Raw genomic sequence first — 27202 nt, 5'->3', positions numbered from 1 at the left:
TTATCAACTTAGCTGGAGGTCGGTCTGGCAGACGAACCACAAGGTCATGAAACTTTCTTCTCACTATGACACACACACACAGCCACACACACACACACCCACACATACACCCACACACACACACACACACACACACACACACACACACACACACACACACACCTAAATGTCCATTTTAATACAAGGAGACAGAACTACAGTAAAGTCAGTCATTATAATAATAATAATAATAATAATAATAATAATAATAATAGCATAAAACAGATTCGTTCGTTTGATAACGTTTCAGTGAGGAACTATAATGAGGGGAAATCATAAATCTGTTTTTATATCTAGCGGGGTGAGCTGGTACACTCGCTAAAGGGGAAAGAAAACAACAACCATTTGACATGTGCTGGTGGGTAACAGACGATCAAAGCTACTAGACTCTCTATATGAGTCAAAGACGTCGAAATTACTCGTCATTCAGCACTTAATACTGCAGAAATTGAAACAGTACTTTCCGTTATTTTACAGTGGGGGTTTTGCCAGGAGTTTAGTTTAAAAAGAGGCCAAAACAGACTGATTTATATAAACTACATGTGCTGCCTGTCTCATGACTTCAGCATCTCAAGCAGGTTCAAATGTTGCATCACATGCAAACGTCTTTTATTTATTTTTAAATGCCCCAAAATACGTTTCAATGATTTTACTGTCTTTATCCTAATGTGGTTAAATCGTCATTATTATTTGATCTTTTTTTTGTTTTTGTCACAGATGGAATCACGGCTAGAAAATCATTCAAATGTAGATAAAAACGAGACCCTTCATTTGACTTGTTCTGGCCTGACACTTATGCTTATAAGACCGCTCAAAGTTTATCCAAAATGCATGTTTTAAAGTTTCCTCTGGTGAATTAACACATCCAGGGCACCGATGATGGTTTCCAACAACAAACTGGTTTTTGACAGGAGCTCAAATGTGTTTTTCAACTTTAAAAATGTCACGCGTCAAAAATGCTGCAAAAAAAAATGAAGCAAAATTAAAAAGCACAAAATTTTGACCCAGTCCGACGAAGTTTAAGCATCTGTAACTCTGAAAATATTCACAGTATGAAGGTAAAACTTCATTAAATGTACTAAAGTTACTGTAAATAAAAGAATGAGCTGATGAGAGCTTCGTTAATGTTTGTTTGATTACAAACGCAATGACAACAAAATTCGGTGTCGGTTTTCCCGATCAAATCCAAAATTCTTTAATATTTAACTGAGCCTCTCATAAAGCAGGTCCATAGAACAGGACCTAGATGGTGATCTCAGGCAGCAGAGGGTGGTGTTTCCCTACGTCTTGTACCAGCAGCCAGTCAGCAGATATGCCAGCAGCTCTTGTACCACGGCTGCCGTACATTTCACCTGACCTGGCTGAACGTAAGAAACGTTTTCAAGCTGTTACACGATAAAGAAATGATCATAACTTTTCCCTGTGACACCTCAGGACCTTCTCTCAGGACAAAAGTCGACAGTTTTAAGGTTAAAGAAAGATGAAGCCACGACTGACTGTAAAATACAACATCGTGCCGGTGTTTCCACGTTTCCTGATCAATGCTCGGCTCTTCCTAAACACTCATTTTATGCGGACCAGCTGAAATTTCCACGACTTTGAAGAGCGGAAACTCGATTCTGGCCTGAATCCAACTTCAAAGCAGCCACAGGGTCTTTGTCTCTCGACACTTTGGCCGACAAGAAACCGTCTTTTGCTTTGAAATGACTGAAACAGAACGTAAGAAGTCTTTCATTATGTCTGTCTGAAAGCTTTCACATATTGAAACGCAAAACGATTGAAGTGTGACGAAAGCAACGTCGAATCAAAGCGACTAACGAGGTTTCGGGATTGGATTACAATGAGTCACCAGAGAAAGTCAGAATATTGTCACGCCCCAGCCTACACTGTTTATACCACGGTGAGTATTTACTGTTGGATTAATGAAGGGACGACTCAGCAACATGTCTGACTGCATGAAGCTTTACTACCAACATCAGGAAACAAACAACTGCACGACAACGAAAAACTGGAAAAACAACAAATGACGACAAATGTCGTACATCTAACATGAACAAATTCAACAATAAACACGAAGTAAAAACACCGACACAAACTTCAACTACTTTCATGAATACTAAAATAAAATAAAATAATAAACATTTTGCTAGTTGCAGTTTTCCTAAAGGTTTTATTTTCAGCGCGCACACAGAACGGACAGCTAGTCGTTATATTTACTTAATCTGAGGAAAAAATATGTTTTAATTTGATCAGAGTCACTAACTTTACCTTCAACAGATAATAAAAGTAACATGGAAACACCACTTTCAGCTCTGGGAACTATTTACTCACATTTCATAGAGAAAACAAGCAACCAAGACAACAACAGGTCGATATACTGATGAGGGAAATTAGAGTTATTTGCAAAAAGCTGTTTGGCCCCTGACATTGAAGCAAAGACTTCCGTTTAGATTCCCAAAAAACACAGTTTGCTGCACGTTTGCGAAAAATAGAGCATTTCAAGAACTACGAAATAGTACAAGAGACTGATCTGCACTAAGAATGTCAATGATCCATTTGTATTTGATTAACTGCTGCTAATATCAAAAGATAAAAATAAATTTACCCGTAAAGACGAGGGACCGCGTGTCAGAAAATGTATTGTAGATTGGTTGTAGTACCTGGTTGCTCCACCAGATGGAGCCTCTTACTGTTTAATGAGATGGAGTTACAGGTGTATTTGCTGATCGCCCGCAACGCTCCGTACAAGAAGCGCACCTCCCTGCGTGCTAAATGCTAGCTGTGTCAGTCATGTTGATGAACTCTGCAGCGGTTGCTTGGTTTAGCTAGCCGCCAGGGTCCCATGCTAACGCTAAGCTAGGATTCTGAAGCGCTAACACGGGTCGGGAGCTGTGTGTCTGTCGGCAGATATTCAGACTGAAGTGATGAAGTATATCAGCGACACTCTGCTCTGAGTATAAATACAGTTTAATGGTGCCGACAAATATTGACAGATTTCCTGGACTGATAAAGTTGCTGTGACAGTATTTGTGGACATCTGTTCCAGCAGCCTCGAAGTGTAGCCCTGTGATAGACTGGTTACCTGTCCAGGTGAACCTGCCTTCATCCTGAATCAGCTGGGATAGACTCCAGCCCCCCATGACCCTAGTGAGGATTAAGCGGTGTGTAGATAATGGATGGATGGGTGGATGGATGGATGGATGGATGTTCTTGCAGCTGGACTAATGTTGGCCACAGTGAACAAATAACTTCATCACATCAATTAGAGGATTATTTTTGCATCAAATCATTATAAAGACACTAATAAAATTACAGCAAACGCACATAATTGAGGTGAAAATGGCCAAAGGGACATTCAACCAAATATTAGCGCTGCTGCATGTATATCTTTGACCCAGCAGATTTCGTCATATTTCCAAAAGACCTAAATTAAATCTATTAAAAAACCAAAATGCATAATTGCTATTTATGACAAAGTGTTTCAACAATTCAACATCAGAAAATTAAAAGTTATGGGAGTCATGACTGCAAAGTTAAACATGGTCTCTCCAAGGGTTTGTCAACTTCTGTTAAAAACTGCAAGCGTCAGTGGTTTCAGTGATTATTGATTGTTAACGAGGCTGACTATTGGTGAGGGATATTATTTAAAAACTGCATCCCTAATGTGTGCATCTAATCGGGTCTACCTCGTGTAACCCTCCTTCACATCCCTGTATTTAGTAAAGTAGATTGCACAACCTTCATCTCTAAGTGTCTCGCTAGAGTCTGAACTACTTTCTATTCACTCAACGGTCGTACTTTGCGGTCCGTGCGTCTTCCTTCCTCCCTCTATTCTCTACATTCTTACACACTCACGACAGACTCCTGTGGTTTGTTCACTAGTTCCTCCTCGTCCTCCCTGAGCCGCCGACAGCCACCGACTCCCTTCTGCTCCTCCGACTTAGTGCCAACAGTCAACCACCCGACAGCCAGGTCGCGTCAAGTCCACTCTAATGCCATGTAATTCAGCTCTTTCATTAACCACCTCGACATCCGCACTCCAGGTAACCTTCTGACACAAACCACCACCAGTGAAGCTGGAGACCAGACCGGCCTCAGCAGGACAGAGACTCTGCAACCACAATATTTTGTCTCCTCGCCATCTTCTCTGACTCTCCTCCACAAGTAAGCAGATAAACATCTAGTCTGTATGTCTTAGGCAGCAGACAGCGTTGAGGTCACATACTAGTGCTGAGCTTGTGTTCTGCTTAATTTTTGATAACATATTTTGCAGACTGACTTTGAGATGTCGGTGGGCTATTTTTTTGCACCGTCACTGACACTTCTTGCGTTGTGCGTCTGCCTTATCCACAAGCTGTGAACGGTCAACGTCAGCTCTTGAATTTGCATCCATGCGTTGGGGATATGAAGGCTGCCGTAGAGAAAAAAAACAGCAGTTGGTACGCCCACTATTCCTGTAGGGACTGGAGGCAGAGGGCTGCAAACACATTCTACCCTGCTGGAGCATCGGAGATTCTTCACTTGACAAAAGTCTGCGATGCGAATAAGGCGCAATACTTTTCCAGTATCTACACACCGTCTAACAGTTAAACTAAATCTAATGTCGACATTCAAAATATGAGATCCCATTTTCCCCAAACGCGATAGCTGAAGTGAGCCGAGACGACCTGAACCACAGCATGAGTGAAATAGTTTCTACAGGACAAACGCAGGTCGATGCTAACTAGCAGTCGGCCTCTCAGCACGTTAACCCATGAGTCAGCGGTTTAGCCTGTCAGCCGCTTCTGCAGGCCGCGTCAAAAAGGGATGGCAGCCAGGCAGCAGGAATAAAAGCTGCAGACGGGGCCTCGGAGGGGGGCAGCAGCTGTAGTCTTTGTGTTTTCGTGTGCATCGGTCAGCAGTGTAATTGTCGTCATGTGCTTCTCCCGGTTAATACGCGGCACGTCAGCTGGCCTCCAACAACTGCTCATTACCTGACCTCGAGGCGAGCAGAAGGAAAACAGTCTGAGAGGCAGGAGTCGGCGAGGGTGAAAAGAGGACTTACTGGGGGGTGGGGGGGAAGGATGGAAGGTGGGAGTCAGCTTCGCCAAAAAACAGACCTTACTTTCCTTTGCCAAACACGCCGCAGGCTGCTGAGCCAAGCAAACAGCAGCAGAAGCTGTCAGCCTGCCAGGCCCGGGCTGCTAATGGCGAGCGGGAAGCGAGGTGAAAATTACAAGTAACGACGAAGGAAAGCAGCACACGGCCAGAGTGAAAGAAAATCAGAGAGGGGAGGTGTTTACCCTACCTCCTCCATCATCTGTCACTAATTGATAGAAATTCAGAGGAAAGAGGAGTGGGCGAACGAATGCCAGAAGCACTCTCAACCCACAAGTTCAATAACAAGCAACAGACTCGGCTCCCGGAGCTCGAACACACACACACATCATCAGAGATACAACATTCACCAGAACCACATGTGTGTATTTATTCACATGTACTTAGCCATGAAACGGGAGGGAAATGGCTTAAACGCAAAGAAAACCCGCTCAACTGTATTATCATTTATCCAGACAAGGTGTTGGTTTTTGGTATTTAACACTCAGATCTCCAGCATTCAGCTCTATTCCTGCATTAAACGGCTGCTCCAGACAGATATGGCAAGTTTGTCTTTACTCACTAAATGAGTTGGAAAATGGCAGCAAAAGAAGACAAACTCACTGACTAATTTATGGATTGTGAATCTTGTTTTACACTGAAATGGCTGGACTGCTAACATGGTAAAACAATACCACAGCGGCCACTGAGAGCTCCTGGCTGCATAAACGCGATGCAAACCTGCCAAAGCATTTATAGACCAGCGTGCATGTGGGAAAGGAGCTGCAGACAGGCAGTATTTGTGCTGGGCATAATTCCTGTTTTTAACACATGCTATAAGAACAGCACTGTGGCAAAACAGAACGCAGGATCCTTCCAGGGCAGCAAATATCTGCTCTGCTACTTGCCATGTGTGGCTGTATCTTCAGTGCAATCCAGGCAATGCTAGCAGGCACTTAAGAGGAAGCAACACCTGAAACATGAAGCGTTTCAGTGCAGCGCCTGAAATCTTAGCTCTCCATCCAGAGACTGCAGCGTAACAAAACCTATGAACAGGACCTGCGCACACCTGCACACAAAGCAAGCCAGCGTGCACAGAGAGCACAACAATGGGAGCAGGAGAAGGATGGACATCAGCATCGCAGGATGTGTTTGTTGATGTGATAACAGAACGGGCCGGCGGCGTCGCGATAACGGCATGTGTGCATCGCATTACTTCATCAAAGCAGGAAGTCGGGGCGTCGATGCAGGCCGAGTGTGCTAACCTCAGTATCTCTACTCGGCAAACAAAGCCTTCGCTGCACACGCACACATAACTATGATAAGGAACACATTCTGACAGAAACTTTCATTCATGTCCAGTTTTACCAGAAGCCACAAGTTAACAGTGCCTGATCATTATCAACTGATAAAACAAGCATCAGGAAAGTTATAGCAATCTACACACATCTACACCAGGGATCAGCTGATGTGTGTTTGTAGGGCTGATACTCAATAGTAGCACTTAAGGAGGCCAATAACTGATATCTGGAACTGATACACAGTAAATCCTATGTGTTAGCAGCACATCATCGCAGGTAATAAGTTATTCATCGCTAGGCTACTTCATTAATAAGTATTACTATAGCTGAGTGTGCACAATGGCAACAGAAGTAATGGAATAACAGCATTACATGATGCCACGACGCTCTCCTCTGTTTACCGTCACACAGATCAGTTTGTCTCCTGCAGTTATGTTTTCTTAATCTCTCTCTGTTCTGTCGCTTTTACTTCCCACTGAAGGCCCACATCTCAAAGCTTTATCTGTCTTTTTTTTCCAGACGCTGTTTCAGGTTAATCTGTGGCCGCATCCTAACTTAGCTGCTAGCTGTTAGCATAAAAGCAGCTAACTTCCTGACTTGCGGCGACGGCTGTGTTTCCAGTTCAGTTTGTCAGCTACAGCAGATTGCTAAAGTTAATCTTACTTTACAAAGACGCTGAGGACTGACGACATAAACGTGTGATGTCGTTTAGTGCAACGAGGAGCCTGGGGATGCCTGACTGTAGTGTTTAATACAACTTCAGCAACACTCACAATACACAGCGCCTCTCTGAACCCATCTGTACCGCTGTGGCGTTCAGTGGTGATTGGTTACTGCTCGTGATGGGTAACCAATCAGATCGTTATGACAGTTACTACAGACAGACCAAAAAAATGGCGCATTTAATGTATTTATCGAGAATCTGCCCAAAAATAACGATACCAATGATTGGAAAAACAGAAAATGGCCCCGATTATAATCAGTAAATCCCTAATCTCCACTAGATTATATAGACCCACAACGGCCATGAACCTGCCGCTGTAATATAATGACCAAACCACGCCAGGGCTCCCAAATCAAACAAAGACGAGAGTTTAACTGTGAAAAGAAGCCGTGAGAAGGACAAAAGAATTCACTGGTGGGTATCTGAGTCCAGACTCTGGTGGTTAGCAGTCAGGAACAGTAACCTCCATGCAGCAGTGTGTCAAGAAAAGCCCACAGCCTGTGTCACTGACCTGCAGCACAATGACTTGTTTGTCAGCGCTGCCCTCCCAACCCCTCCAGTGTTTCTGCTTCCATATTAGGACAAGACGGTAGGTAATCAGTCGCAGTCGGCTCTCTGATGGAGCACCGAGACAAACAACCAGCGTCACGCCAGACGCAAGTGAGCTAATCATACCTGTGGCAGAGGTTCAGCTTATCTTCCCGGCACATTACGGTAACCCAAACACAATGAGGAAGTTGCACTATTTTCCTGCATTCTCTCACCGTGACATCTGCAGATAACAGCAGCACAACAGACGTAAAACGTGTTTTTGAAAGCACATCTACAAGTATAGTTTGGGGCAAGACAGCTTCTTCTCACTTTTAAAAGACAACCGAGTGTGTTCTGCTGGCATCCCACCATGCATTTTTTATGGATGTTGTTATATTTGTTGTGCCAGTCGACGCTCGGAGACGCCTTGAGCATGATTCAGAAAAATCACTCTTTGGATTTTCATTTCTTCTCTTCCATCTCCGGTGCTCTCTCTCGTCCCCACTCCAGGTTTGACAGCTAATTAGAAACAACCTCCAAAGAAAAGTTTCTCTCCTTACTTCTTCTGGGAGAGCTCACTGAGCTTAAAGCAAACTGCTGACAGCAAACCCTTACATCTCGACAGCAATGCAGCTGGCTGACAGACTGAGCCAGTCGACGGTGTGAATCTACAGCAGTCGCTGGCGTGTAGCCTGCGGTCGACTAAACCCTCTTGTTTGACATGTTTAAGATGCTTTTTTTTTTTACCCTCTAGGGCTCATGTTCACACAAAACCGACGTGCACTCACCAGCCACCAGTTCACCTGTTCAACGGCTGGAAAACTCAAATGTCTAATCAGCCAATCAGCAGCAGCAACTTCATGCGTTTAGGCGTGTGGACGTGGTCAAGACGACCTGCTGAAGTTCAACCTGAGCGTCAGAATGAGGACAAACTGTGATTTAGGTGACTTTTAATGTGGCACAGTTGTTGGTGCCAGGTGGGCTGGTCTGATTATTTCAGAAACGTCTTATTTACTGGGATTTTCACGCACAGCTAACTCTGAAGATAAAGAGAAAATATCGAGTGAGCTGTAATTCTGAGGAGTAAATGCCACGTTGAGGCCAGAGGTCGGAGGAGAACGGCCAGATGAGATGACCACGGTATGCAGAAGATCATCTCTGGACGCACTACGTGTCAAACCTTACAGAAGGTGAGCTACAGCAGCAGAAGACCACACAATTCTATTTTATTTATGTATGCATGTAATTCACAACATGTGTCATGTCATAGCACGTCACAGTAATGTGAAGACCTTACGAATTTTAAATTAAGAACAGAGAACCCAACAATCCAAAGCTGTCTTTGGATTCCTGATGAGCAAGCAGTCGTTGGGAAGGAACCAAAAAAAAAAAAAAACCTCCAACAGAACCAGGCTCAGGGAAGGCGGCCATCTGCTGGACCGGCTGCAGTGAGAGTGGGGATGAGGGGGATGGGGGATACCAGGACAGCAGATGGAGAGCAGACAATCGATAAACAGAACAAACTCCAAAGAACAGGAAACGGAGGCTCCAATGTGCAGGGGCTCTCCAGAATTGGAGAATAGAGGATCGGAAAACAGAGTCTCTATTTCTGCCGGGCCATTTAGAAGTTAGGGTCAAATTTTGGCAAACAACATGAAATCATGGATCCATCCTGCCTCGTATCGACGATTCAGGCTGGTGGTGGGTGTGGAGGATGTTTTCTTGGCACACTTTGGGCCCCTTCGTACCAACTGAGCATCGTTTTAATGCCACAGTCTGCATGAATATTGTTGATCCTTTTACGACCACAGCGTACCCATCCTCTGATGGCTACTTCAAGCAGCATAACACACCACGTCACCCATCCCGAATCACCTGGTCTCCAGAACACGACAATGAGTTTACCTCCACGGTCACTAGATCTCCATCCAATACAGCACCTTTGGGATGGGGTCAAATGGGAGGTTTGAATCATGGATGTGCAGCATTTTGTGATGCGTTCGTGTAAATACGGACCAAAATCTCTGAGGAACGTTTCAAGCGTCTTGTTCAATCCATGCCAAAAAGAATGAAGGCAAAAGGGGGTCAAAGGCGGCACTAGCAAGGTGTCGTTCCAGCCGGTAAGACTTGTGTACAAAGCTGCTGACAGTGTGCATAACACCCAAACCGAATGTGATCAATGACAACACTTGTCACTGCTTTAAGGTGCAGGAGGCTGGAAGTATCACAAGTCCTGCTCGGTAGAAAACAGCACACACACACACACACACACACAGACACACACACACACACACACACACACAGTCTCCCTCTGGAACACAAACACTCAGGGGTGTCTTATCTCCCGTAGCGGTGAGTCAGCACCCATCTCACCAACTGCTGCCCGACTCACCACACTCGACACACACATGCCGGTCGCACACGACACACACGTCTGCACACGAAGCCGACAGCTACAGCCGACATTAAGACCACAAACACAACTGCACCGCCGTCTGCTGTGTTGCTTCCCCCTGCGAATCGAACCCTGACACTCGCTCGCTCGCTCGCTCGCTTTGGAATCATTTTGACAAGACATTAAATGGTACACTTGTCTAAGTGGTCGGCTCAGAGGACTGATCTCATCCACTTAGCTTTCAACTCCCATCCATCCATCCATCCATCCATCCCTCCCTCCCTCGCCCATCTTCAGTCTGCCGTCTGTACGGAGTGCAATTTTCTGATATGAAGCTAATCAAGGCGAGCGTTTCCTGATCTTAAACAAGGTTGTGGCTGTTGTGCACATCAAATAGAGAGCATTCCAGTTTGTGTCGAGGCTGGACGACACAGCTGGAAAATGTAAAATACTTCATTATAGTCTGAACACATGGAGAAAGTTGGATTATTTTCCAGCGATAAAAAAAGCCGAAATGTGTGTTTATAGCATATCTGAGTGTATAGTTTGGACCGAGACAACTTCTTTTTACTTTCAAATGACAAACAAGTGGCTTTAATCCTGTTTTTAACAAAGATCAGAAAGAAAAAGGTTTTAATTTGAATCTATCTACTTTAGCCTATTTATCAAGGCACACAGGCAGCAATTTGAAAGTCTAACTGACAATATAACACAAAAATAAATTAATTTACACATATTAATGAATATAAATATGGATTTGAGCTTGACACACATTTAGTTGAGTTCAAAGTGGATCACCAGGACCGGGTGTCACTGGACGTAAAGCTGATCAGTTCTCGAAGTAGAAGCAGGAAGTAATGATGGAAACGTCGTTTTCAGGCCATGAAGCTGTTCTCCATTAGTCACAGCCTTCACTCAGAGAGGTCTGCACTGGATGGACTGAACGGAGGGACTAGCATGCCTTGGGAGACCTGGACCGGAGGGGGACCAACGGGCGCCGTTAAGGGTTCGTAACTCATGCATTCCGGTGAAACTATTTCACTTTGTACTGAACATTTTTCTTATTTGCTGCTGATGAAACGCCGATCGTCCAGGCCTAGATATCAGCTATACAGCACATTTTAGAAACTTAAACGATGAGCTTTGAAGGCATTTTGTAAAACATACACCAGAGGCACTGACTGAGCGCGCTCTGCATCACGCATAGCCCGCTAACGAGCTTCAGAGAGCGACAAAAAATGTGTTAAAAAGGCAAATAACAAATATTAGACTGCCTTGAAGCCCTTTCAAACAGAACACGGGCTGCGGGGTTCTGCTCATTTCTCTGAAGGAGTCGAGCAGAACAGAACACAATAAGCACAAACCTGAACACTGGAGACGTATCTAACTCATGCTAAGAAGCAAGCAAAGTTGTGTCCTGTAATTCAGGGAATGCAGACTTGAGCTTTTCTGCACAGAACGCAACAACAGCACATTGTTGTCGCTTTGTCACGGATTAAAAAGTGTTTCCTACTTCCCCTTACAGCTACTACTATTTTTCTAATGACGTAAGTCTGATGTCAGCTTTATGGCTCACATAAATGTAGTCATAAAGTTGTACCACAGTGACAGAAATCCTTTTAACCATAATAAAACTACTGTCTTAACGAGAATAATGTTATCAACTACATTATTGCAGCCAGTCAGGATTTAGGAGCAGCATCCTCATGCGGACTCGTCTTTGTTGACCTATAACTTAAGGTGGACTTGAGCCTCGTAGATGTGCCTTCTTCAAATTGTTTACGAGCTTATTCAGCTGCACCAAGTGCGGGTTATGACCAGGATGTGTACAGACACAGCTCCAGACGCTGGAATTCACTTTCCTCTAATAACTGCTGACTGTGGATTCCCAGGAAACACGGTCTGATCAATGTCAGCGTGTCTGAAGAGCAGCATTCACTTTAAGTGTTTTATGAGCCGGACGAGCGCTTGAATGTTGTTCACAGTGTCCACGTTAAATACGACTTTGTGATCCGTTTTATATTTGTGTAAATATGAACGGCATTCTATGGGTTAACAGAAGTTTAAAGTTTTTAATCAACCCCCTTTACGCCTGCGCTGCACCCTAAGGTGAAATCAGATGGATGGCATGTTCTCACAGGTTATCTATGGAGTCAGTCGAACCGTGTAATTCACCACTCCCCACTTCATTCTTTCCTACGACATGTGATGAGCTGCATGTTTAATGTGTGAGCCTGAGGCGCAGTTTTCCTGTCTATTTCATTTTTATAGAAATTCCATCGAGGAGTGACTGTGGTGCTACAGATGGGCATTTCCAGGCAGACAACATCGTCATCATTTCATCATTTCTTTCAGTGGAAATCCAAGCGGAAACTTGCTGTTATCATGTGTTTGGGTCTGGAGTGCAACCAAGTTAATCCTCCTGTGACGTTATTGTATTTCAGATGTGTGTCCTCATCTATTATTGACAGCTAGCAAAAAAAAAAAAGTATATTTATCCCGTTTCATTTTTGGGATTCTGTTTGTAACTGAAGCGCAGCCGGAGCTCATGTTGTCTTTGTTTTTCACCGGTTGGACTGCCAGCATCCAGTTTTGCACCATGACTGGCTAATCCCACCCTCTGTATGGAGGACAGACATCCAGCCAGTGTCCACAGGCATTTGCACCCAGCGCTCGGCAGCATTTTCCTGCGCACCAAACTCAAATTCAAACAGGGCATAATGGAGAATTTAGTCCCCTTTTCTACTGCACACAGCACCTCCTAAGAGTATTAAGCTGAACTCGAAGCACACGAAAAAAAATGTGTTCTCAGATGGTGAAGGTGCTGATTACTGTGGTCACCAGGGAGAAGCTGGCCGGTCTCAAAGAGTCCTTTATAAGTAGGTTTTAACTAGTTAGTTAACCCTCTTGTGAAACGTACTGCACGCAGGCTTTCTCAATACACATGAAAGTTTAGTCAGAGCTCCTCGGTGGAAACTGAGCAATGCTTGTGTTATTTCTTCCCCCGTCCCTCCTCTACGACCCCACTGCTGGCTGCTTTGACCTGATCAGACACTTGGCACACCTGCACAAGCACATATACAGCAAGGAAGACAGGCCCGGTTCAAACATGACACGCTCGCTGACTCGGATGGAGTTCGTTAAGGACAGGAAATGACAATCAGAGGTTGAATTTGTGCTTTAAACAGACTGTTGGACACTGTTGCTGTAAAGGTCTGAGACTGAGACTTTTAACCAGTACACTAAAAGAACAACATGAAAAATGTAAAATAATTACTCAGAATAACGGCCAAAGCTTGGAAATATGCAAACCCATCAGCGCAGAGCCTCCTCTCTGAGCATGTGCAGCAATTTTGATCAAACAAACAAAAACTGCTTTAATTTCATTATTAATTTTCTTCCTTTGGCAGAAACGTGTCACCAAATGTTAACTATACCTCTTACATAAGTTCTGCGGTTTCTGCGATTATTAGCAGGATGTATTTATTGTTGGTTTCACCTTTTAAAGGAATGTTTTAATTATATTGCAAAGGAATGTGCCAGAGTGAGATTTACAGGAACCAAAAATGCCATTTACGCAGTTGACAGTTGGCCAACGTGCACGATGGAGCTTCAAATTTCCTCATATGTGGTAAATTAAACCTTTAAATGGGAAACCAATAGTCTGTGTGTATGATTTTTAAAATGTAGTTCATAAAATATTGCATTTTTAAATGTAGTTACATGATTATCAGTGTTAAATTGTACTTTATAAATGAGACAACAAGCAAATATTCCCCTTTACGTTGTCGTCTCTGTTGTTAAATAGCTTTCAAGCAAGGTTACGTTATCTTAAACCTAAAATAAAGAATCACACAGCCTTCTACAATAGGAGCTCTCATGCTGCGCTGACCTGAGATCGCCTTCAGTCTCCCATGCTTACACTTATCTTTAATCTAGAGATAAGGCTTGGCTTAACCTAGTAATGGGCAAACTCTGTGCCAAGGCCTTGCATAACACATACCAGCTGCCTCTTAACATAGAAAAACACACCAAAGTTGGATAACACCAAGCATCATATTTACAGTTACAGCGTGACCTGGTCTGTTTGTAGATGATCTAAATCAGGAAACAAGGACACCAGACAAACAAAGCAGCCGCCCTGGAGGGGATCAGTCAAAGAGGCAGTTTGGAAACTTATGAAAGTCACCTTTTTCCAAAACTACAAAACTCCCTCTAACACATGGAGGGTTTGTTTCATGGGTCTAAAAACGAAAGCTGTTAAAGTGAACGAGCTGCTGAGACTCGTCTGTTTCATCTACTTCTTTTTTTTTTTTTTTCTTCACTTCATGTAACACGTTTTTTTTTTTTCTTCAGTGGCTCCAGTCACTGGTCAGCGCTACAGTTTTAGACAATGACTGCGACGCCAAACTCCAACTCAGTGTCCAAGTCTCCACAAACCCTGAGCTTCAAAAGCATCAGGAGTGCTTTAAATGATCACAAAATGAAAACTCTACAGGGTTTGGATGGCACCTGAATAGACACACAGAGAAGGAACTTTACATCCGTCTGGTTCTCTCCTGCTCTCTGTGCTCATGTACACTGCATTTAAACACAGCCCAACACCCAATAAAGCCGCTCTCATGTACAGATGTTTTCTGTGCAGCTCACACATGTTAAGCAAGCTGCTGCTAAAATGCAGATTTTAAATCACTGCGATGTCGTCTGACAAACTCAGGACACACAGACGCTGAAGGTGACAGCTGGGGACTAATTATGGCTGGACATTAGTAGGTTCTGAATAATTAGCTGCACTTCTTTAACTTTTTTAATGGTTGAAGGTTTAATTAGAAATTTGGATTTGCCTAGTAGTTGCACTACTTACTGAAAAACTAAGCCCTCTTTCTTTATTGTCATTTTGGACTTTTTAGTTTAACTTTTTAATATGCAAGCCTTTGTTTACATGTGTGCAAACAGTTTGGCAAAATGAAATATGCATGAATAATAAATAATCATTTTTGCTCGTCTTAGGAGGAAATTAGTCTTTTTAAGATAACCAACTGGGCGTCATGAGCCACGGTTCAGTTTGTCTGAATGGAGCCCTGCTGGTATTATAGTCGTGAAGGATAATTCTTCAGATGACTTCAGGGGAATGATGGACACAGACAGGACCTTGGGATAAAACAAAGCGGATTAGCGGGGTCAGTGGGTTGGGCTGCTGCCTCGCACTGATGTTGGATCTGCAAACAGCTGACGGCATATTGTTCAACCAGCAGCACTTTCACGGTGTTTTCTGATTACAACAGAATAAAAACCGACCCAGACCCGCCTCGCATTTTAGGATATTTATCTAAACTTATTCTGCTTGTGAATGAACACAGCGGCTAGCTGGCTGGACAAAGTTACCTGGTAGGGGGGCGGTGGCTCCTGGTCGGGGTCAGCTCCGTCTCCGTAGCTGGCCCGGTCCGACTGAGACTCGTGTAGCAAAGAAATGTCATCCGATGTGGGAGATTTCAGACAGTTTCCCATCTCCTCCCTCTTCGGTCAAACTACTCTCCTGTCGTCGGCTAGCGGGTCACTTTCACGGCGTCGAGACACACAAACACACACACACACACATATGCACACACACGCTCACTCACACACACACACACACAGCTGACGGGTCTCCGCTCCCAGACGACGGGAGGGCTGCTCGGCTCAACAACAACAAAACATCGCTCGGCTAGCAGCTAGCCACACAAAGAGCTAGCCGTTGCTAACAGCAGCTAGCACTCGGAGCGGAGCATCTACTCGGGGGGAAATCGCGAGCAGAGGCGGCCTCGCGGAGTCGTACGCCCGCGGCGGAAGCGAGGAGAGGAAAGCGTTCGCGTCGCTCGTTTAAAATGACAACACCGACCGCCGTTTCTCGCTGCCCGGGACCGCTCCGGCTGTCAGGGACTTTCCAGTTTACAGGCAGGCAGCTGCTCACAAAATGTGGGGATGTAGCAACCACGGAGCCCCGCCCCGTCTGCCCCACGCAGCCAATCGGCGCTCGGCTTCATTAAGGGCGGGCAGCCAATCAGGCCGCGCGATCACATTGCCCTTCGCTAAAAACATAAACACGGGGCTAAATCGATAAATGAGTCTTTGTAACAGCAATTCCAGGGCATTTCTGCTCTGCCCTTTAAAAAATAACTCACTTTTATTCATTTTTCTTGCCCGTCAGTTTGTGTATTTTCAATTAAATATGTCATTAATCCGTGGCTGCCTTGCATATCAACAAAATGCATCTGATGGACTGGATGACACGAGCAAGCAGAGGCTCTTTGTTCTGTGAATGACGCCACTTTGTGCTCTACACGTTGTATTTCCAGTCTGTTGTGCTCTGATGGCAAAAGAAAAAAAAAAGGACAACACAAAACCATTTGTTTAGTTGCTTATCATTTCATCTTAAATTACAACAGAAACATTCAGTATGTACAGGAATGTCATTCTGCTCGGTGGTAGTCATGCCCAGTAAAATATGCAGATTGTAAACATCACATCGCCACTATAATTTGGTTAGAATTTCTTTTTTTTTGGCTACATGTGTAAAACCAAAAAAAAAAAAAGAAAAGAAAAAAATTATTTACTATAAAGCAAAAATGTGATTTGTTATTGAAAATATTCTGAAGAGAAACTGCTGTTAGAACAATAATACATTTCCTCCACCACCACAAACACAAATTTAAACTGACTCCTAATCATCAGGTTGAATTGAAATCCTCACTCTGGTCATGAATTAATCAGCAGTGCTCTAATTCCAACACTTGAGACTCCACCTGAGTTTTCTAGGCTTTGTAGCCGGCGCTCAGCCTTTCCAAGAACCCGACCGCCAACCTCTTTTTTTTCTTCTTCTTCTAGTTGTTCATATACAGATTACTATTTGATACAGGATGTGGTTATAATCTTCAAGTGCTTCTATAGGTGGTTTCTATTCGAGCATGCCTGATACAGGAGCAGCGGCGAGCGTTCACAAAGCAGGAAGGACTGTGGCGGTTGCACTGGTTGCACTGGAGCTTCTTCACCTACTAAAGATGCAGCAGGCGGACAAGCGCGCAGGCCTCCGCCGCTCACCGTGAATGGCCTGTTTGTTCAAGCTCAAGTACTGCTGGAGTCTGTCCCACACGCCAGGAGGAGAAAAGGAGGGAGTCTGCCTTTCTAAAAGACACATTCATCTGTCCTCTTAAAACGGGACAATTTGTGTAAAAGGTGCCATTTACAGTATATAAATGTAAAGAACAACTCTCACTGCAAGTCTTACAGGCGTTTTTTTTTGTTTTTTGTTTTTTTCCTTGTTGACTCTGGAGAGTTTGCATGTCTGCCTGATTTACAAAGCTCTGTGCAAAAGCCACAAAATGTAACCGCAAATACCAGACTGTAGATTTGATCATTTCTTCGGAAGGAGAAGGTGTGATAGCGTTTCACAAAAATAAACCGGCGTCTTGTTCCACGGAAAGGAAGGAAAACGTACAGTGCACAACAATATGCTCACTCACTCACTCGTTCACTCAGACAAACATTTTGAGGTGCAAAAAGGCGAATCAGACATTCTGCATCTTATTTGGTCGTATTGGTTTTGATCAAAGACACATCATAAAAGGATTAATCCTGACGATGTGACGGATACCTGGTGTCATCAAATTAATAATCTATGCTTTGTATTACACAGGAGAAGCGGGACGGCTTTGTAGAGGTCAAATGAGGCTGCTGGCTGGGCGGAGCGAGTGTCAGTCATTTACAGGGAGGCGGTGCTCGGGCTCCATCACCCCCAGTACCATGCATGAGGCACAATTATATTCCATCTGACCTTGTTTATCTACCCTACTGCGCCCCTTATGGGTGGCCACTGTGCTAATCAAAGCCAGCTAGAAGCAATGTTTTATAAATATAGGCACATTTCTCAATTAATCTCTATTTAAAACCACATGAGTAGGTGAAGTTCATTATATCTTTATAAGAGGGCACAGTCGATCCATCGAAGCCGGTCGGGGGGCCACGCAGAGCCGCAGATGCCCTCCAAGGTGGCGCGCACACAAGAAAAAAACAAGCCTCCCTCTTCTCCTACCCTCTCGATGAAAAAACAAATCGCCCGCCCTGATAGGCAGGGCTGGTCTGAGTGTTGCATTGTGGGACTACAGACACAGAACGCTGCCTCTGCCCTCGGGTGCCCTCCTCTGTCCGTTACGGGCTGGAGGGCACGTGGATGCCGTTCTCCCGGGCTCCCTTGGCCTTGTGCAGAGCAGCCTGTATGCGGAAGTGTGTCCGTGATTCCATCGAGTAGTTTTTGTAGTTTTGCCTGGAACACAGCGAGAAGAGTCATTTACATCAAACTAAACCCATAAAAATACACACTGAAGTCTAGTCAACCTTAAAGAAAACTATGTCTTTTATTCTAAGGCGCAATGTACAACAAGAGGGTCGATATTTACTTTAAAATGTCATAAGTTTTAGCTTGTAGTTAAACATTATGGGTCATTCTATATAAATGTGACAAAAGTTCCAACCTGACCTCCTCAAAATCAGCTGATATTTTAAGTGCAACAACGTCAGTGTATTTATTGAAGTCATGCAAAGTTTAACCTTCATACTATGAGTATTTTCAGAGTCACAGGCCCTCGACGTGTATAGAGGTGGGTTTTTTTGCTTTTGAGGTCGCTTAGTTTTTTTGTCCCCTCAGCTGTTTTGTGCTTCATAAGTTCATAAATACAGAAGACAGACTCGTGAAATTTTCAGGGGTGAAAAACACATTCGAGTTCTGTGGAAAACTGGAACCAAATCAAATTAGAATCCATCCCAGGTTTCACAATTTAAAGCCAAAATCTCATTAGTTCACTGGAGGAAACCTCTGAAAGTGCATTTTGGCTAAATCAGCACGTGTGCTGGTGGTTGGTCGAAACAAGTTCTAGACAATGAAAGGATCTTTTTTATCTACGTTTGACACCAGGAACATCTTCGAGACACGATTCAGTCTGTGTCAAAACTACTTCCTAATATATGCATATTTTAACACCTGCAGAATGTACATTTTGAGAGTCGCTTTACTGAAGGAGGAAAAACCATGATGACCTCCTGCAGCATCATTTTCCTGCTCCATAGAAAAGACAAGTGTTGGATACCAAGATTACACATTACCATTGTTGTTCATAGACAGAACAAACTGACAGAACCAGAACTGAACACTATCAGAGGAGAATCTGAAAGACTCAAACAAGCTCTGAATGCTGCAGACTGGTTTGATCAATGAGATTCGTCCAAACTTTAATTTAAAAAAAACAAAACATGTGAACACTGACGTCGTTCCTCCATTTCACAGGCATAACTATAACTATATGAGAAAATTATTTAGACCTAGAAGGAATCATGTCTAGAAGATGATCCTGGTATCAAATGTGGGTAAAAATGGAAGTTTACCCAGAATGCACTTTTTTGTAGTTTTCTCCAGTGAATTATTAAAAAACAGAAACAGATCCAGGGTACTGATGATTGTTCCTATGACACAGATGTTAAACTGCTGCAGTTTTGCTGTTAAAACTATAATACATCCCATAATATTGATGCTCAAATTATTTTATATAACAAACATGATATTTTGTGTTTAGACGGTGACACCTGAAGCGGATGTGAAATTAATTTGGTTGCAACTAAAATGTGTTTTTGTGTCTATCTCTTGTATTTATGAAGTTTTGAGGGAAACAACATGAATTTAAAAGCAGGACATTTCAAAACATCCATCCATCATCTCTACACCTTAATCCTCACTAGGGTCATGGGGGGCTGGAGTCTATCCCAGCTGACTCAGGGTGAAGGCAGGTTCACCTGGACAGGTAACCAGTCTATCACAGGGCTACGCTTAACTTACACCGGGACACGAACCGGCAACCTTCTAGCTGTGAGGCAACAGTGCTAACCACTGCTCCACCTTGCAGCCCCATTTCAAAACACTCCTATGTATTTCGAGGGCCTGCAGGTCTGAAAGTATTCATAGTGTGAAGGTAAAACTTTGCATGGCTTCACTAAACACACTAAAGTTATTGTGCACAATAAACCAGCTGATTCTGATGTGGTCACGTTAAATAACTTTAATGCATCGGAACCGTCATGTAGAATCTGAGCAGGCAAATGGATTTTTAACAAGCTTCTCCAGATGACTTTCATATGTTCTGCTGGTTTAAAGACTTACTTTGCAGTTTCTAGGAGTTTGATGGCTTCATCTCGTCGGCCTTGCTCCAGACACAGCAGCCCGTGCTCCAGCAGAGCGTTAGGAACCAGGTAGTGGTCGTACTTGATCTGAGTCTCACTGCACACAACGAACAAACACGACGGCGGACGAACAAAGATTCCCTTTAAATCTTCTTCATTATTCAAAGCTGAGCTAAATGTCAGCACCAGCAGGAGATAATTAAATCAGGCTAATTGGTGATGCGTGCAGCAAGACGACATCATTTCTGGTTTGGTTTTTATCCGCTCATGTCTTGGGGACTTACTTGCAGAGGACGAGGGTGAAGTAGTGTTCGGCCTCCTCTTGGTGTCCCAGGTGTTTGAGACAAAGTCCCTTCAGGAGGCTCAGCAGACACTGATCATCGATGGAGAACTCCGTCCCTGACAAACAGCGAGGACAAAACCGCACAACGCTAAGTCTGGACGAACATCCTCGATAATCACATCTGCACACAACATCCTTTTCTAACATGCTCGAATTCAATTAAGGATCTGTGAAGCATCAAACACATTTGGCTGATTCCCTTCAGAGGAAAATAAAATTAGAATTTTATTCCATTAGAATGATCTTTGTGAATGTGGTTAATGCATTAGCGTACTTGGGATGCTTTCGAGCTTGGCCTGCGCCTCGTCCAGTGTTTTCAGCATGCCCTCGGTCAGGTCTTTGTGTTTGCCGATGACCGTGTAGCCGTTCCAGATGTACATCATCTCCTAGACACAAAAAAACACACAAATCACACACGGTGAATAATTAGTGAACATCAAAAGTATCTTCTCTGCAGCAAACCTGAGGCCATTATAAGAAACTTTCTGTTCAGCAAATCAATAAAAAGCCAATAAGTCCTGCAAATGCAAGCTGTACACTGCAAACCGTTTGGTTTAGAAATCTAAGTTCCTCTGTAGTTTGGATGATTAATTAGTTCAAAGCTGCCTTACAAGCTGTGAAAGCGCAAAACTAGCAGAGTTAAATTCACTCAACTTGACAGAACAAGCTCAGTAAACTAAAAACCAACTAATCTCAGACAATAATTACAAACAATCTATTTTAGTCTTACGTTATGTGATGCTATGTTATGTTACATGCTACATTGTTATGTAATGCTATGCTAAGCTATGTAGTGCTATGTTATATGCTACATTATGTTATGTAATGCTATGCTAGGTTATGTAATGCTGTTAAGTTATGTAGTGCTATGTTATGTTATGTTGTTATATGCTACCTTATGCTATGTAATGCTCTGTTATGTAATGCTACATGCTACGTTGTTATGTTATGCTATGCTAAGCTATGTAGTGCTATGTTATATGCTACATTATGTTATTTGATGCTCTGTTATGTAATGTTATGTTAAATGTTACGTTGTTATGTAATGCTATGCTAAGCTATGTAGTGCCTTGTTATGTTATATGCTACATTATGTTATGTAATGCTATGCTATGTTATTTTATGTATGTTTGTTTTCTGAGCAATTTCTTTCAAAAGAATTTCCTGAAAGAATAATAAAATATTATCTTATGTTGTCTCATCTCTGCTCATACAGCTAAGTTTACCAGCTCGGTGCTACAGACTGGTGGACCAAAGTCAGATGTTTGCACCGACCATAAGAACACCAACAGGAGCCACGACCTTCGACTACACAAGTTAAAGGAGCGTAAAAGTGTGTTTCAACACGTGGACACAGGGTGGCACACATCTACCCAGAAGAACACTTTCTGATCCACCTCAGCTGCATGACAGGTCTGTGGAATACCAACTCTCTGAGGCTTTTTAAAAGGGTGACATTTCTTGGTTGGTGGTTTCTTTCTTATTGGCCAAACCAGCGCATTCAAATTTCAGAGCACGAGGATAAGTTGTTGAAATAAATCTGAGTTGCATTTATATGTAATTCCAAAGCAGCTCTCGTCCAGTACTGACCAGTGGAGGAGCAGGAAGAGGGATGGGGTTTTCTGCAAAGTAGCGCCGGGCTTTCCTGATTGCAAACTTCTCTGTTGGCAAAGATTTTCCTGCTATTTTCTGCTTCAGCCCTGGAACCTGCCTGAAACATAACACACACATACGTCAATATGTACATAAAATAAGCTACAGATCTCACACAGTTTAAAAATATAAAAAAATGTTTGTCGTATTCCCATCACTGACAGCCCTTACGTATTCTTGTACACATTCCCAACCAAGGACAGCGTTTTCCTGGATGATGGCGTTCTGATATCACACACATACAACTGTCACAGTGAGTCATCTCTGTTTGTCTGTGAGTAATTTCAGAGGCAAGTTCATACCTGAACAGAGTCAGTTCAGTCTCCCCGAAGGTTAGGCAGTCGTCCTTAGTCAGCATGCTGAGGTAGGCTGCTTTCATATATGCATAGGTGGCCTGAGGGAAGGAAAAACGTGGTTACCAACGACTGCAGTCTTATCTCTCTTTCTTTTTTAGGCGAGCTGAGGATGGAAAAAAAAAAAAGCCACAAACATTCGGGAACACTGAAGACGCCTGCAGCCACGAGGATTTTTATAGGTTTCTGTTGTGAGCTGAGAAAAGATAAATCAAAAACATCATCTATTATTTCAGATGCTATATATACGGTCTCTTGCTTCTTCTCTTTATTTTTTAATTTAAAGAACTACTATTTTTTAAGTCTACTCTATCCAGATCTTCCATGAGTTGATATGATAATACTAGCAGGAAAAAGGGACATTTTATTTTGTGTTATAGTGTTTTTATTTTTCTACACGTATCTCACATAAAATACTGTCTGAATCTAAAATATTAAAACCATGATGGTGGGATGTGACTCAGAAATTAAGAAAAAAAAAGATTACTTAGCATGCAAGGTATGACAAAACTTGCAGATTATTGATATTAGCCTTTATATTAAAGATAAAAAATTATAGAAATTGCTATGATGTACGAGTAGCACTAGAGATGTCTTATTTATTATGAAATATCAAAATCACAACTCGGACATTGGGGAAAAAACACGTACTTCGTCTCAAATGGAGATAAATGTCGTTATTTTACACTCTAAAGGGTGCAAGGTATGATAACACTAACAGATTGTTGATATTAGCCTTTACATCGAGGAAAACAAATATTTTCCTATAAATTTGTTATTTTTCTACACACACCAGCAGTAGAAATATCGTATTGAATATAAAATATCAAAACCAGAGTGGTGACTCAAAAAAAACACATGTACTTCGTCTCTAATGGAAAAAACTGTCATTCTTGTATTCACTGGAGTGTTTGCAGAGGTCTGTCCCACCACATTACGCCCCCCAGAGTCCAGGATCATTACTGCACAGTGTGTGAATCATTTCAAGGAAAAGTAAACGCATTATTTAGTGTTTATGTTTAATACATGGTGGGATGTAATGTCAGAACTTTGTTGGAGACAATGCAGTATCATAAGAAAATCTAAATTCTACTGTTTATTTTAGGCAGGTGATTTATTCAACCAAAAAGCAGGAGAGAGTGTGAATCGGTGAATAAATTAGTGAAATAAGTTTGATCTGTCTGCATAATGGCATCACTACAAGTATACAACAGGTACATTTCTAAAGCTCAGGTTAACAGTCAGCAAGACAATATTATATTAACATCCAGATTTATTCATATCGATGCAATAATGAGTTTGTGAGTGCGGAGATGGACGCTGAGCAGGTTGTAGTGATGATTAAATCCGATCTCTCACAACAAAACCTTGTTGCAGACAACCAACCAGCTTTGTTATGACGGTGAAGCTGTGCAGCGTCGTTACTTATTAGCTTCACCTCTCTGTGATCAAGACTTTGAGAGCTGCTAAACCGAGAGAGGATATGAATCTGGACTCTGATTTCAAACAAGCAAACCGATCCAAAGCGCTCAGTGCAGGAAACTGTTTCTGTTTCATTTGAACTTGAAACGTCATCACTACTTAGTCGGGACATCTTCAAATCCCACAGCGGCGGCGGCTCACCTTGGACCAGGAGTTCTCCTTGCTGAGCAGGTCGGCGTAGAAGTAGGCCATCTTCCAGTGCCTCTTGTAGGTGAAGCACCACATCAGCTCCCAGTAGCACATGTGGTGGAACTGCTTCCACTGCTGCTGAGCCTCGCAGCACTCCTCAAAACGCTTGATGGCCTGGAAGAAAAAAAAAACATTCAGAAGCTCCGTTTCTTACACGATAATGTGGATGTGCAGCGAGCAGCAGTCGTGTTTTAAAGGGTCAGTGGGAACTTTGGAAAGGATTCAGTGCAGTGAAAACGAATTTACTTCATTACGGTTAAAAATAAAAATATGCAGGATAGTAACATAATTTTAAAAAAAGCACATAAAAAACACAAACAGCTCAATCTAATGGTCAACATGCTGCATAATCCACCCCCTGAGCAGATCCAGTAGGTACTATAGTGTTTTTGTTCTGGTTATTACTACCTTAGCGATAATATGTTGGGTTAGTTTCATGTCGTACATAATCAGCCAGTGAAAGTTTAGACCATTTGCAGAATTTCATCATGATTTCCTCTGACCTCATCTGTCTATTACACTTCATCATTTAGTCAGTTGTGGGACGCTTTGATCCACTCATTAAAAACTGTGAATAAAGTCAGTTATCTCACCACAAAAGCCCTTTTCGGACGTGTTATACGTAACATCGCTGCCGTTACAGTGAAATTTATCTTTCAGGGATTATTCCCAAATATAAGCTGTTAATCAGATCATGAAACTGATCCCTGTGATGCTGCAGTTTTTTCATAAACTCAGAGGGAAAACTCCCACAAACAGCTGGAAACAACAACTAAGCTTCCTGTAAAGATTACTCAGATTACGTTAATTATTGGTGAGTATCATTAATATAAACCGTCTGTTTTTAAGGCAGTGAAGTTTTATTGTGATGGACATTTCTGCTTGTGACATTAAAGAGGAGAAAGATGTTTTGCGATGCTGTTACACAAACTGCAACTTTTGCTCTCTGTGAAATGTCAAAATCAGTGTTAAAATGTGGCAACAACCGTCTTTAAACTATTTCTCTGAACTTGAAGACCCGACTTCTACAGAGAAGCGAGCAGACGACTCATTCGGACGTGAAGCATTTTGCATGTCTGAAAGAGGCTAAAGTTAGAAACAAGGAGGGTCATTTATTTACTTCTATACAAAGCAGGGCCGAAGCAGGAGAGCCAGCGTCTCTACCAGTTAAACCGACTGAAATACTGTTTGTGATTCACCACGAGTTGGTTTGTTTTACTCGACAAACAATCCCACAGCGAGAGGAAATAACTCACAGCATCCAGGTTGCCTTTGATCTCTTCTATTCGACCAGCAAAGAACAAAAAGATGGATCCCTGCAGGACGACAGAACACAGTTTGTTTGGTAAAGTCACACAGAAGTTTTAAAAGAAGACTTTCATCCTGGCAGACCTTGGGATATTTCTTGAGATACGGCTGCAGCAGCTTCTCTGCATCCTCCACGTCTCCTTCTCCAGTTCCTGCAGAAGACGTTCACAACCAAACGCTTATCTCTGCGGTGCTTTGCAGCTGCATGCATGCATGCATGTGTGTGTGAGAGTGCTTACCGAGTATGAAGCTCATGAACGTGTGATAGCAGAGCAGAAGCATGTTACACAGGAAGGACCTGAACGTACTTTCTGCAGAACCCTCCTGAAGTTGCTGGAGGCCGAACTCCTGCACACAAACACACAAGATTTTGAATTAGGTTTGTGTTTATGGGAGTTCTGTGGGTTAATTAGCAGCAAAACCAGGACACTTAGAGAACACTAATGCAGTTTGCAGAAATTTTGGAGGATGAACAGCGTCCGCTTGTCTACCACAGGAGTTGAAGGAGTTTCTGGTTGCAAAACATATAAGTACACAGGATGTGCATGTTCACCGAATCAGCCAGAACACAAATCAGTCATAAGAATGTTTCCTAAACTAATACCAGGACCTCAACTCTGACCGACTGTCTTCACTGTCAGGACGAGTTTCTGTGGCAGTCACACGAATTTATCAGAAGTGACAGAATCGGAAGTCGTTCTTTTCATTTTTAGCACAACGAATAATTCACAAACTGCAGAGATGACACAGTCTTTAGTCATATCATCAAACTTGTGAGCCTCTGCCACATCAAGCTGTGCAGCTGAAAAGTTTCATATCAACAACTGAGTAGTTTCACCAGAACCAAACAAGCAAGACTACCTGGAATCAAGCAGCGATTTAACCCACAGAGCAGGACGCTCCATCTACTGTCAGAACATCCTCGGCTGAAGCCGTCGGTTCCCAGAAAGACTCACCTTATTACCAGAGAAACCCACAAACTCCAGCAGCTTCAGCGTCCGTGTGGGCAGCATGGAGATCATCTGCACAGAGAAGACGAGAAGTGGAGCTGAAAGATCGGAGCGAACGATTACTGGAACCGTCATTAAAACCCTGACGGCTTCCACGGAACCACACTGACATATGATGAACACTGGGCTCTGTTTCTGGACATTTATTGCTCCTGTCACATTTTTACTTGCTGTCGGCTCATTTTTCGCTGCAATATAAAATCCTGCACCTCTAAGGAAAGAGAACAACCACGACTAGAAGTAGAGAGAACCAAGACATGTCTTCTGTGCAGTATGACGCAGTTAGGATGCTACGAATCGTTTAAAAAATGCATAAACATGTAAAAATCGTGGCCTCATCACGTGCAACATTTTTCCCACACGTGTTACCAATACAGGGCAAAAAAAGGTGACACTTCCTAATTACATTTCATTTGTTTTCATACTTTTGTGTAAACACAGCCTGCAGTTCAGCCAAAAAGTCCCTGAGTTCTTGTTACATGACTGTATGCTGCAGCTGAGTCACTCGTGGTTTTGTGGTTTCACCGAAGAATGCTGAAGTTTTCTTGTTTTTTTTCTTTACAGAACCTCATGAGAGCAAAACGGTTTATTTTTG

At 42.9% G+C, this 27202-nt stretch overlaps 2 protein-coding genes across 2 annotated transcripts in view; both read right to left on the bottom strand.

Moving 5' to 3' along the window:
* The window catches only part of rnf11b (ring finger protein 11b), a 22235-nt gene extending 6234 nt beyond the window's left edge, over positions 1 to 16001 (bottom strand). Inside the window, exon 1 of the mRNA XM_008299501.1 lies at positions 15452 to 16001. Within this exon, the coding sequence (XP_008297723.1) occupies positions 15452 to 15574 (123 nt within the window). The 5' untranslated portion in view covers positions 15575 to 16001. The remainder of the gene's footprint in view (positions 1 to 15451) is intronic.
* A 450-nt stretch (positions 16002 to 16451) lies between these two features.
* ttc39a (tetratricopeptide repeat domain 39A) overlaps positions 16452 to 27202 on the bottom strand; it is a 32508-nt gene continuing 21757 nt past the window's right edge. The window contains 11 exon segments of the mRNA XM_008299500.1: positions 16452 to 18365; positions 20250 to 20366; positions 20554 to 20668; positions 20887 to 20998; positions 22203 to 22323; positions 22568 to 22659; positions 24242 to 24403; positions 25546 to 25605; positions 25682 to 25749; positions 25837 to 25945; positions 26554 to 26619. Coding sequence (XP_008297722.1) covers positions 18251 to 18365; positions 20250 to 20366; positions 20554 to 20668; positions 20887 to 20998; positions 22203 to 22323; positions 22568 to 22659; positions 24242 to 24403; positions 25546 to 25605; positions 25682 to 25749; positions 25837 to 25945; positions 26554 to 26619 — 1137 coding nt within the window. The 3' untranslated portion in view covers positions 16452 to 18250.

This window comes from Stegastes partitus, unplaced genomic scaffold (genome assembly GCF_000690725.1).
Source record: "Stegastes partitus isolate 25-593 unplaced genomic scaffold, Stegastes_partitus-1.0.2 Scaffold1426, whole genome shotgun sequence".
NCBI classification, from domain to species: domain Eukaryota; kingdom Metazoa; phylum Chordata; class Actinopteri; family Pomacentridae; genus Stegastes; species Stegastes partitus.
The sequence above is the reverse complement of the archived record's forward strand: the minus strand, read 5'-3'. Positions and strand labels throughout refer to the sequence as shown.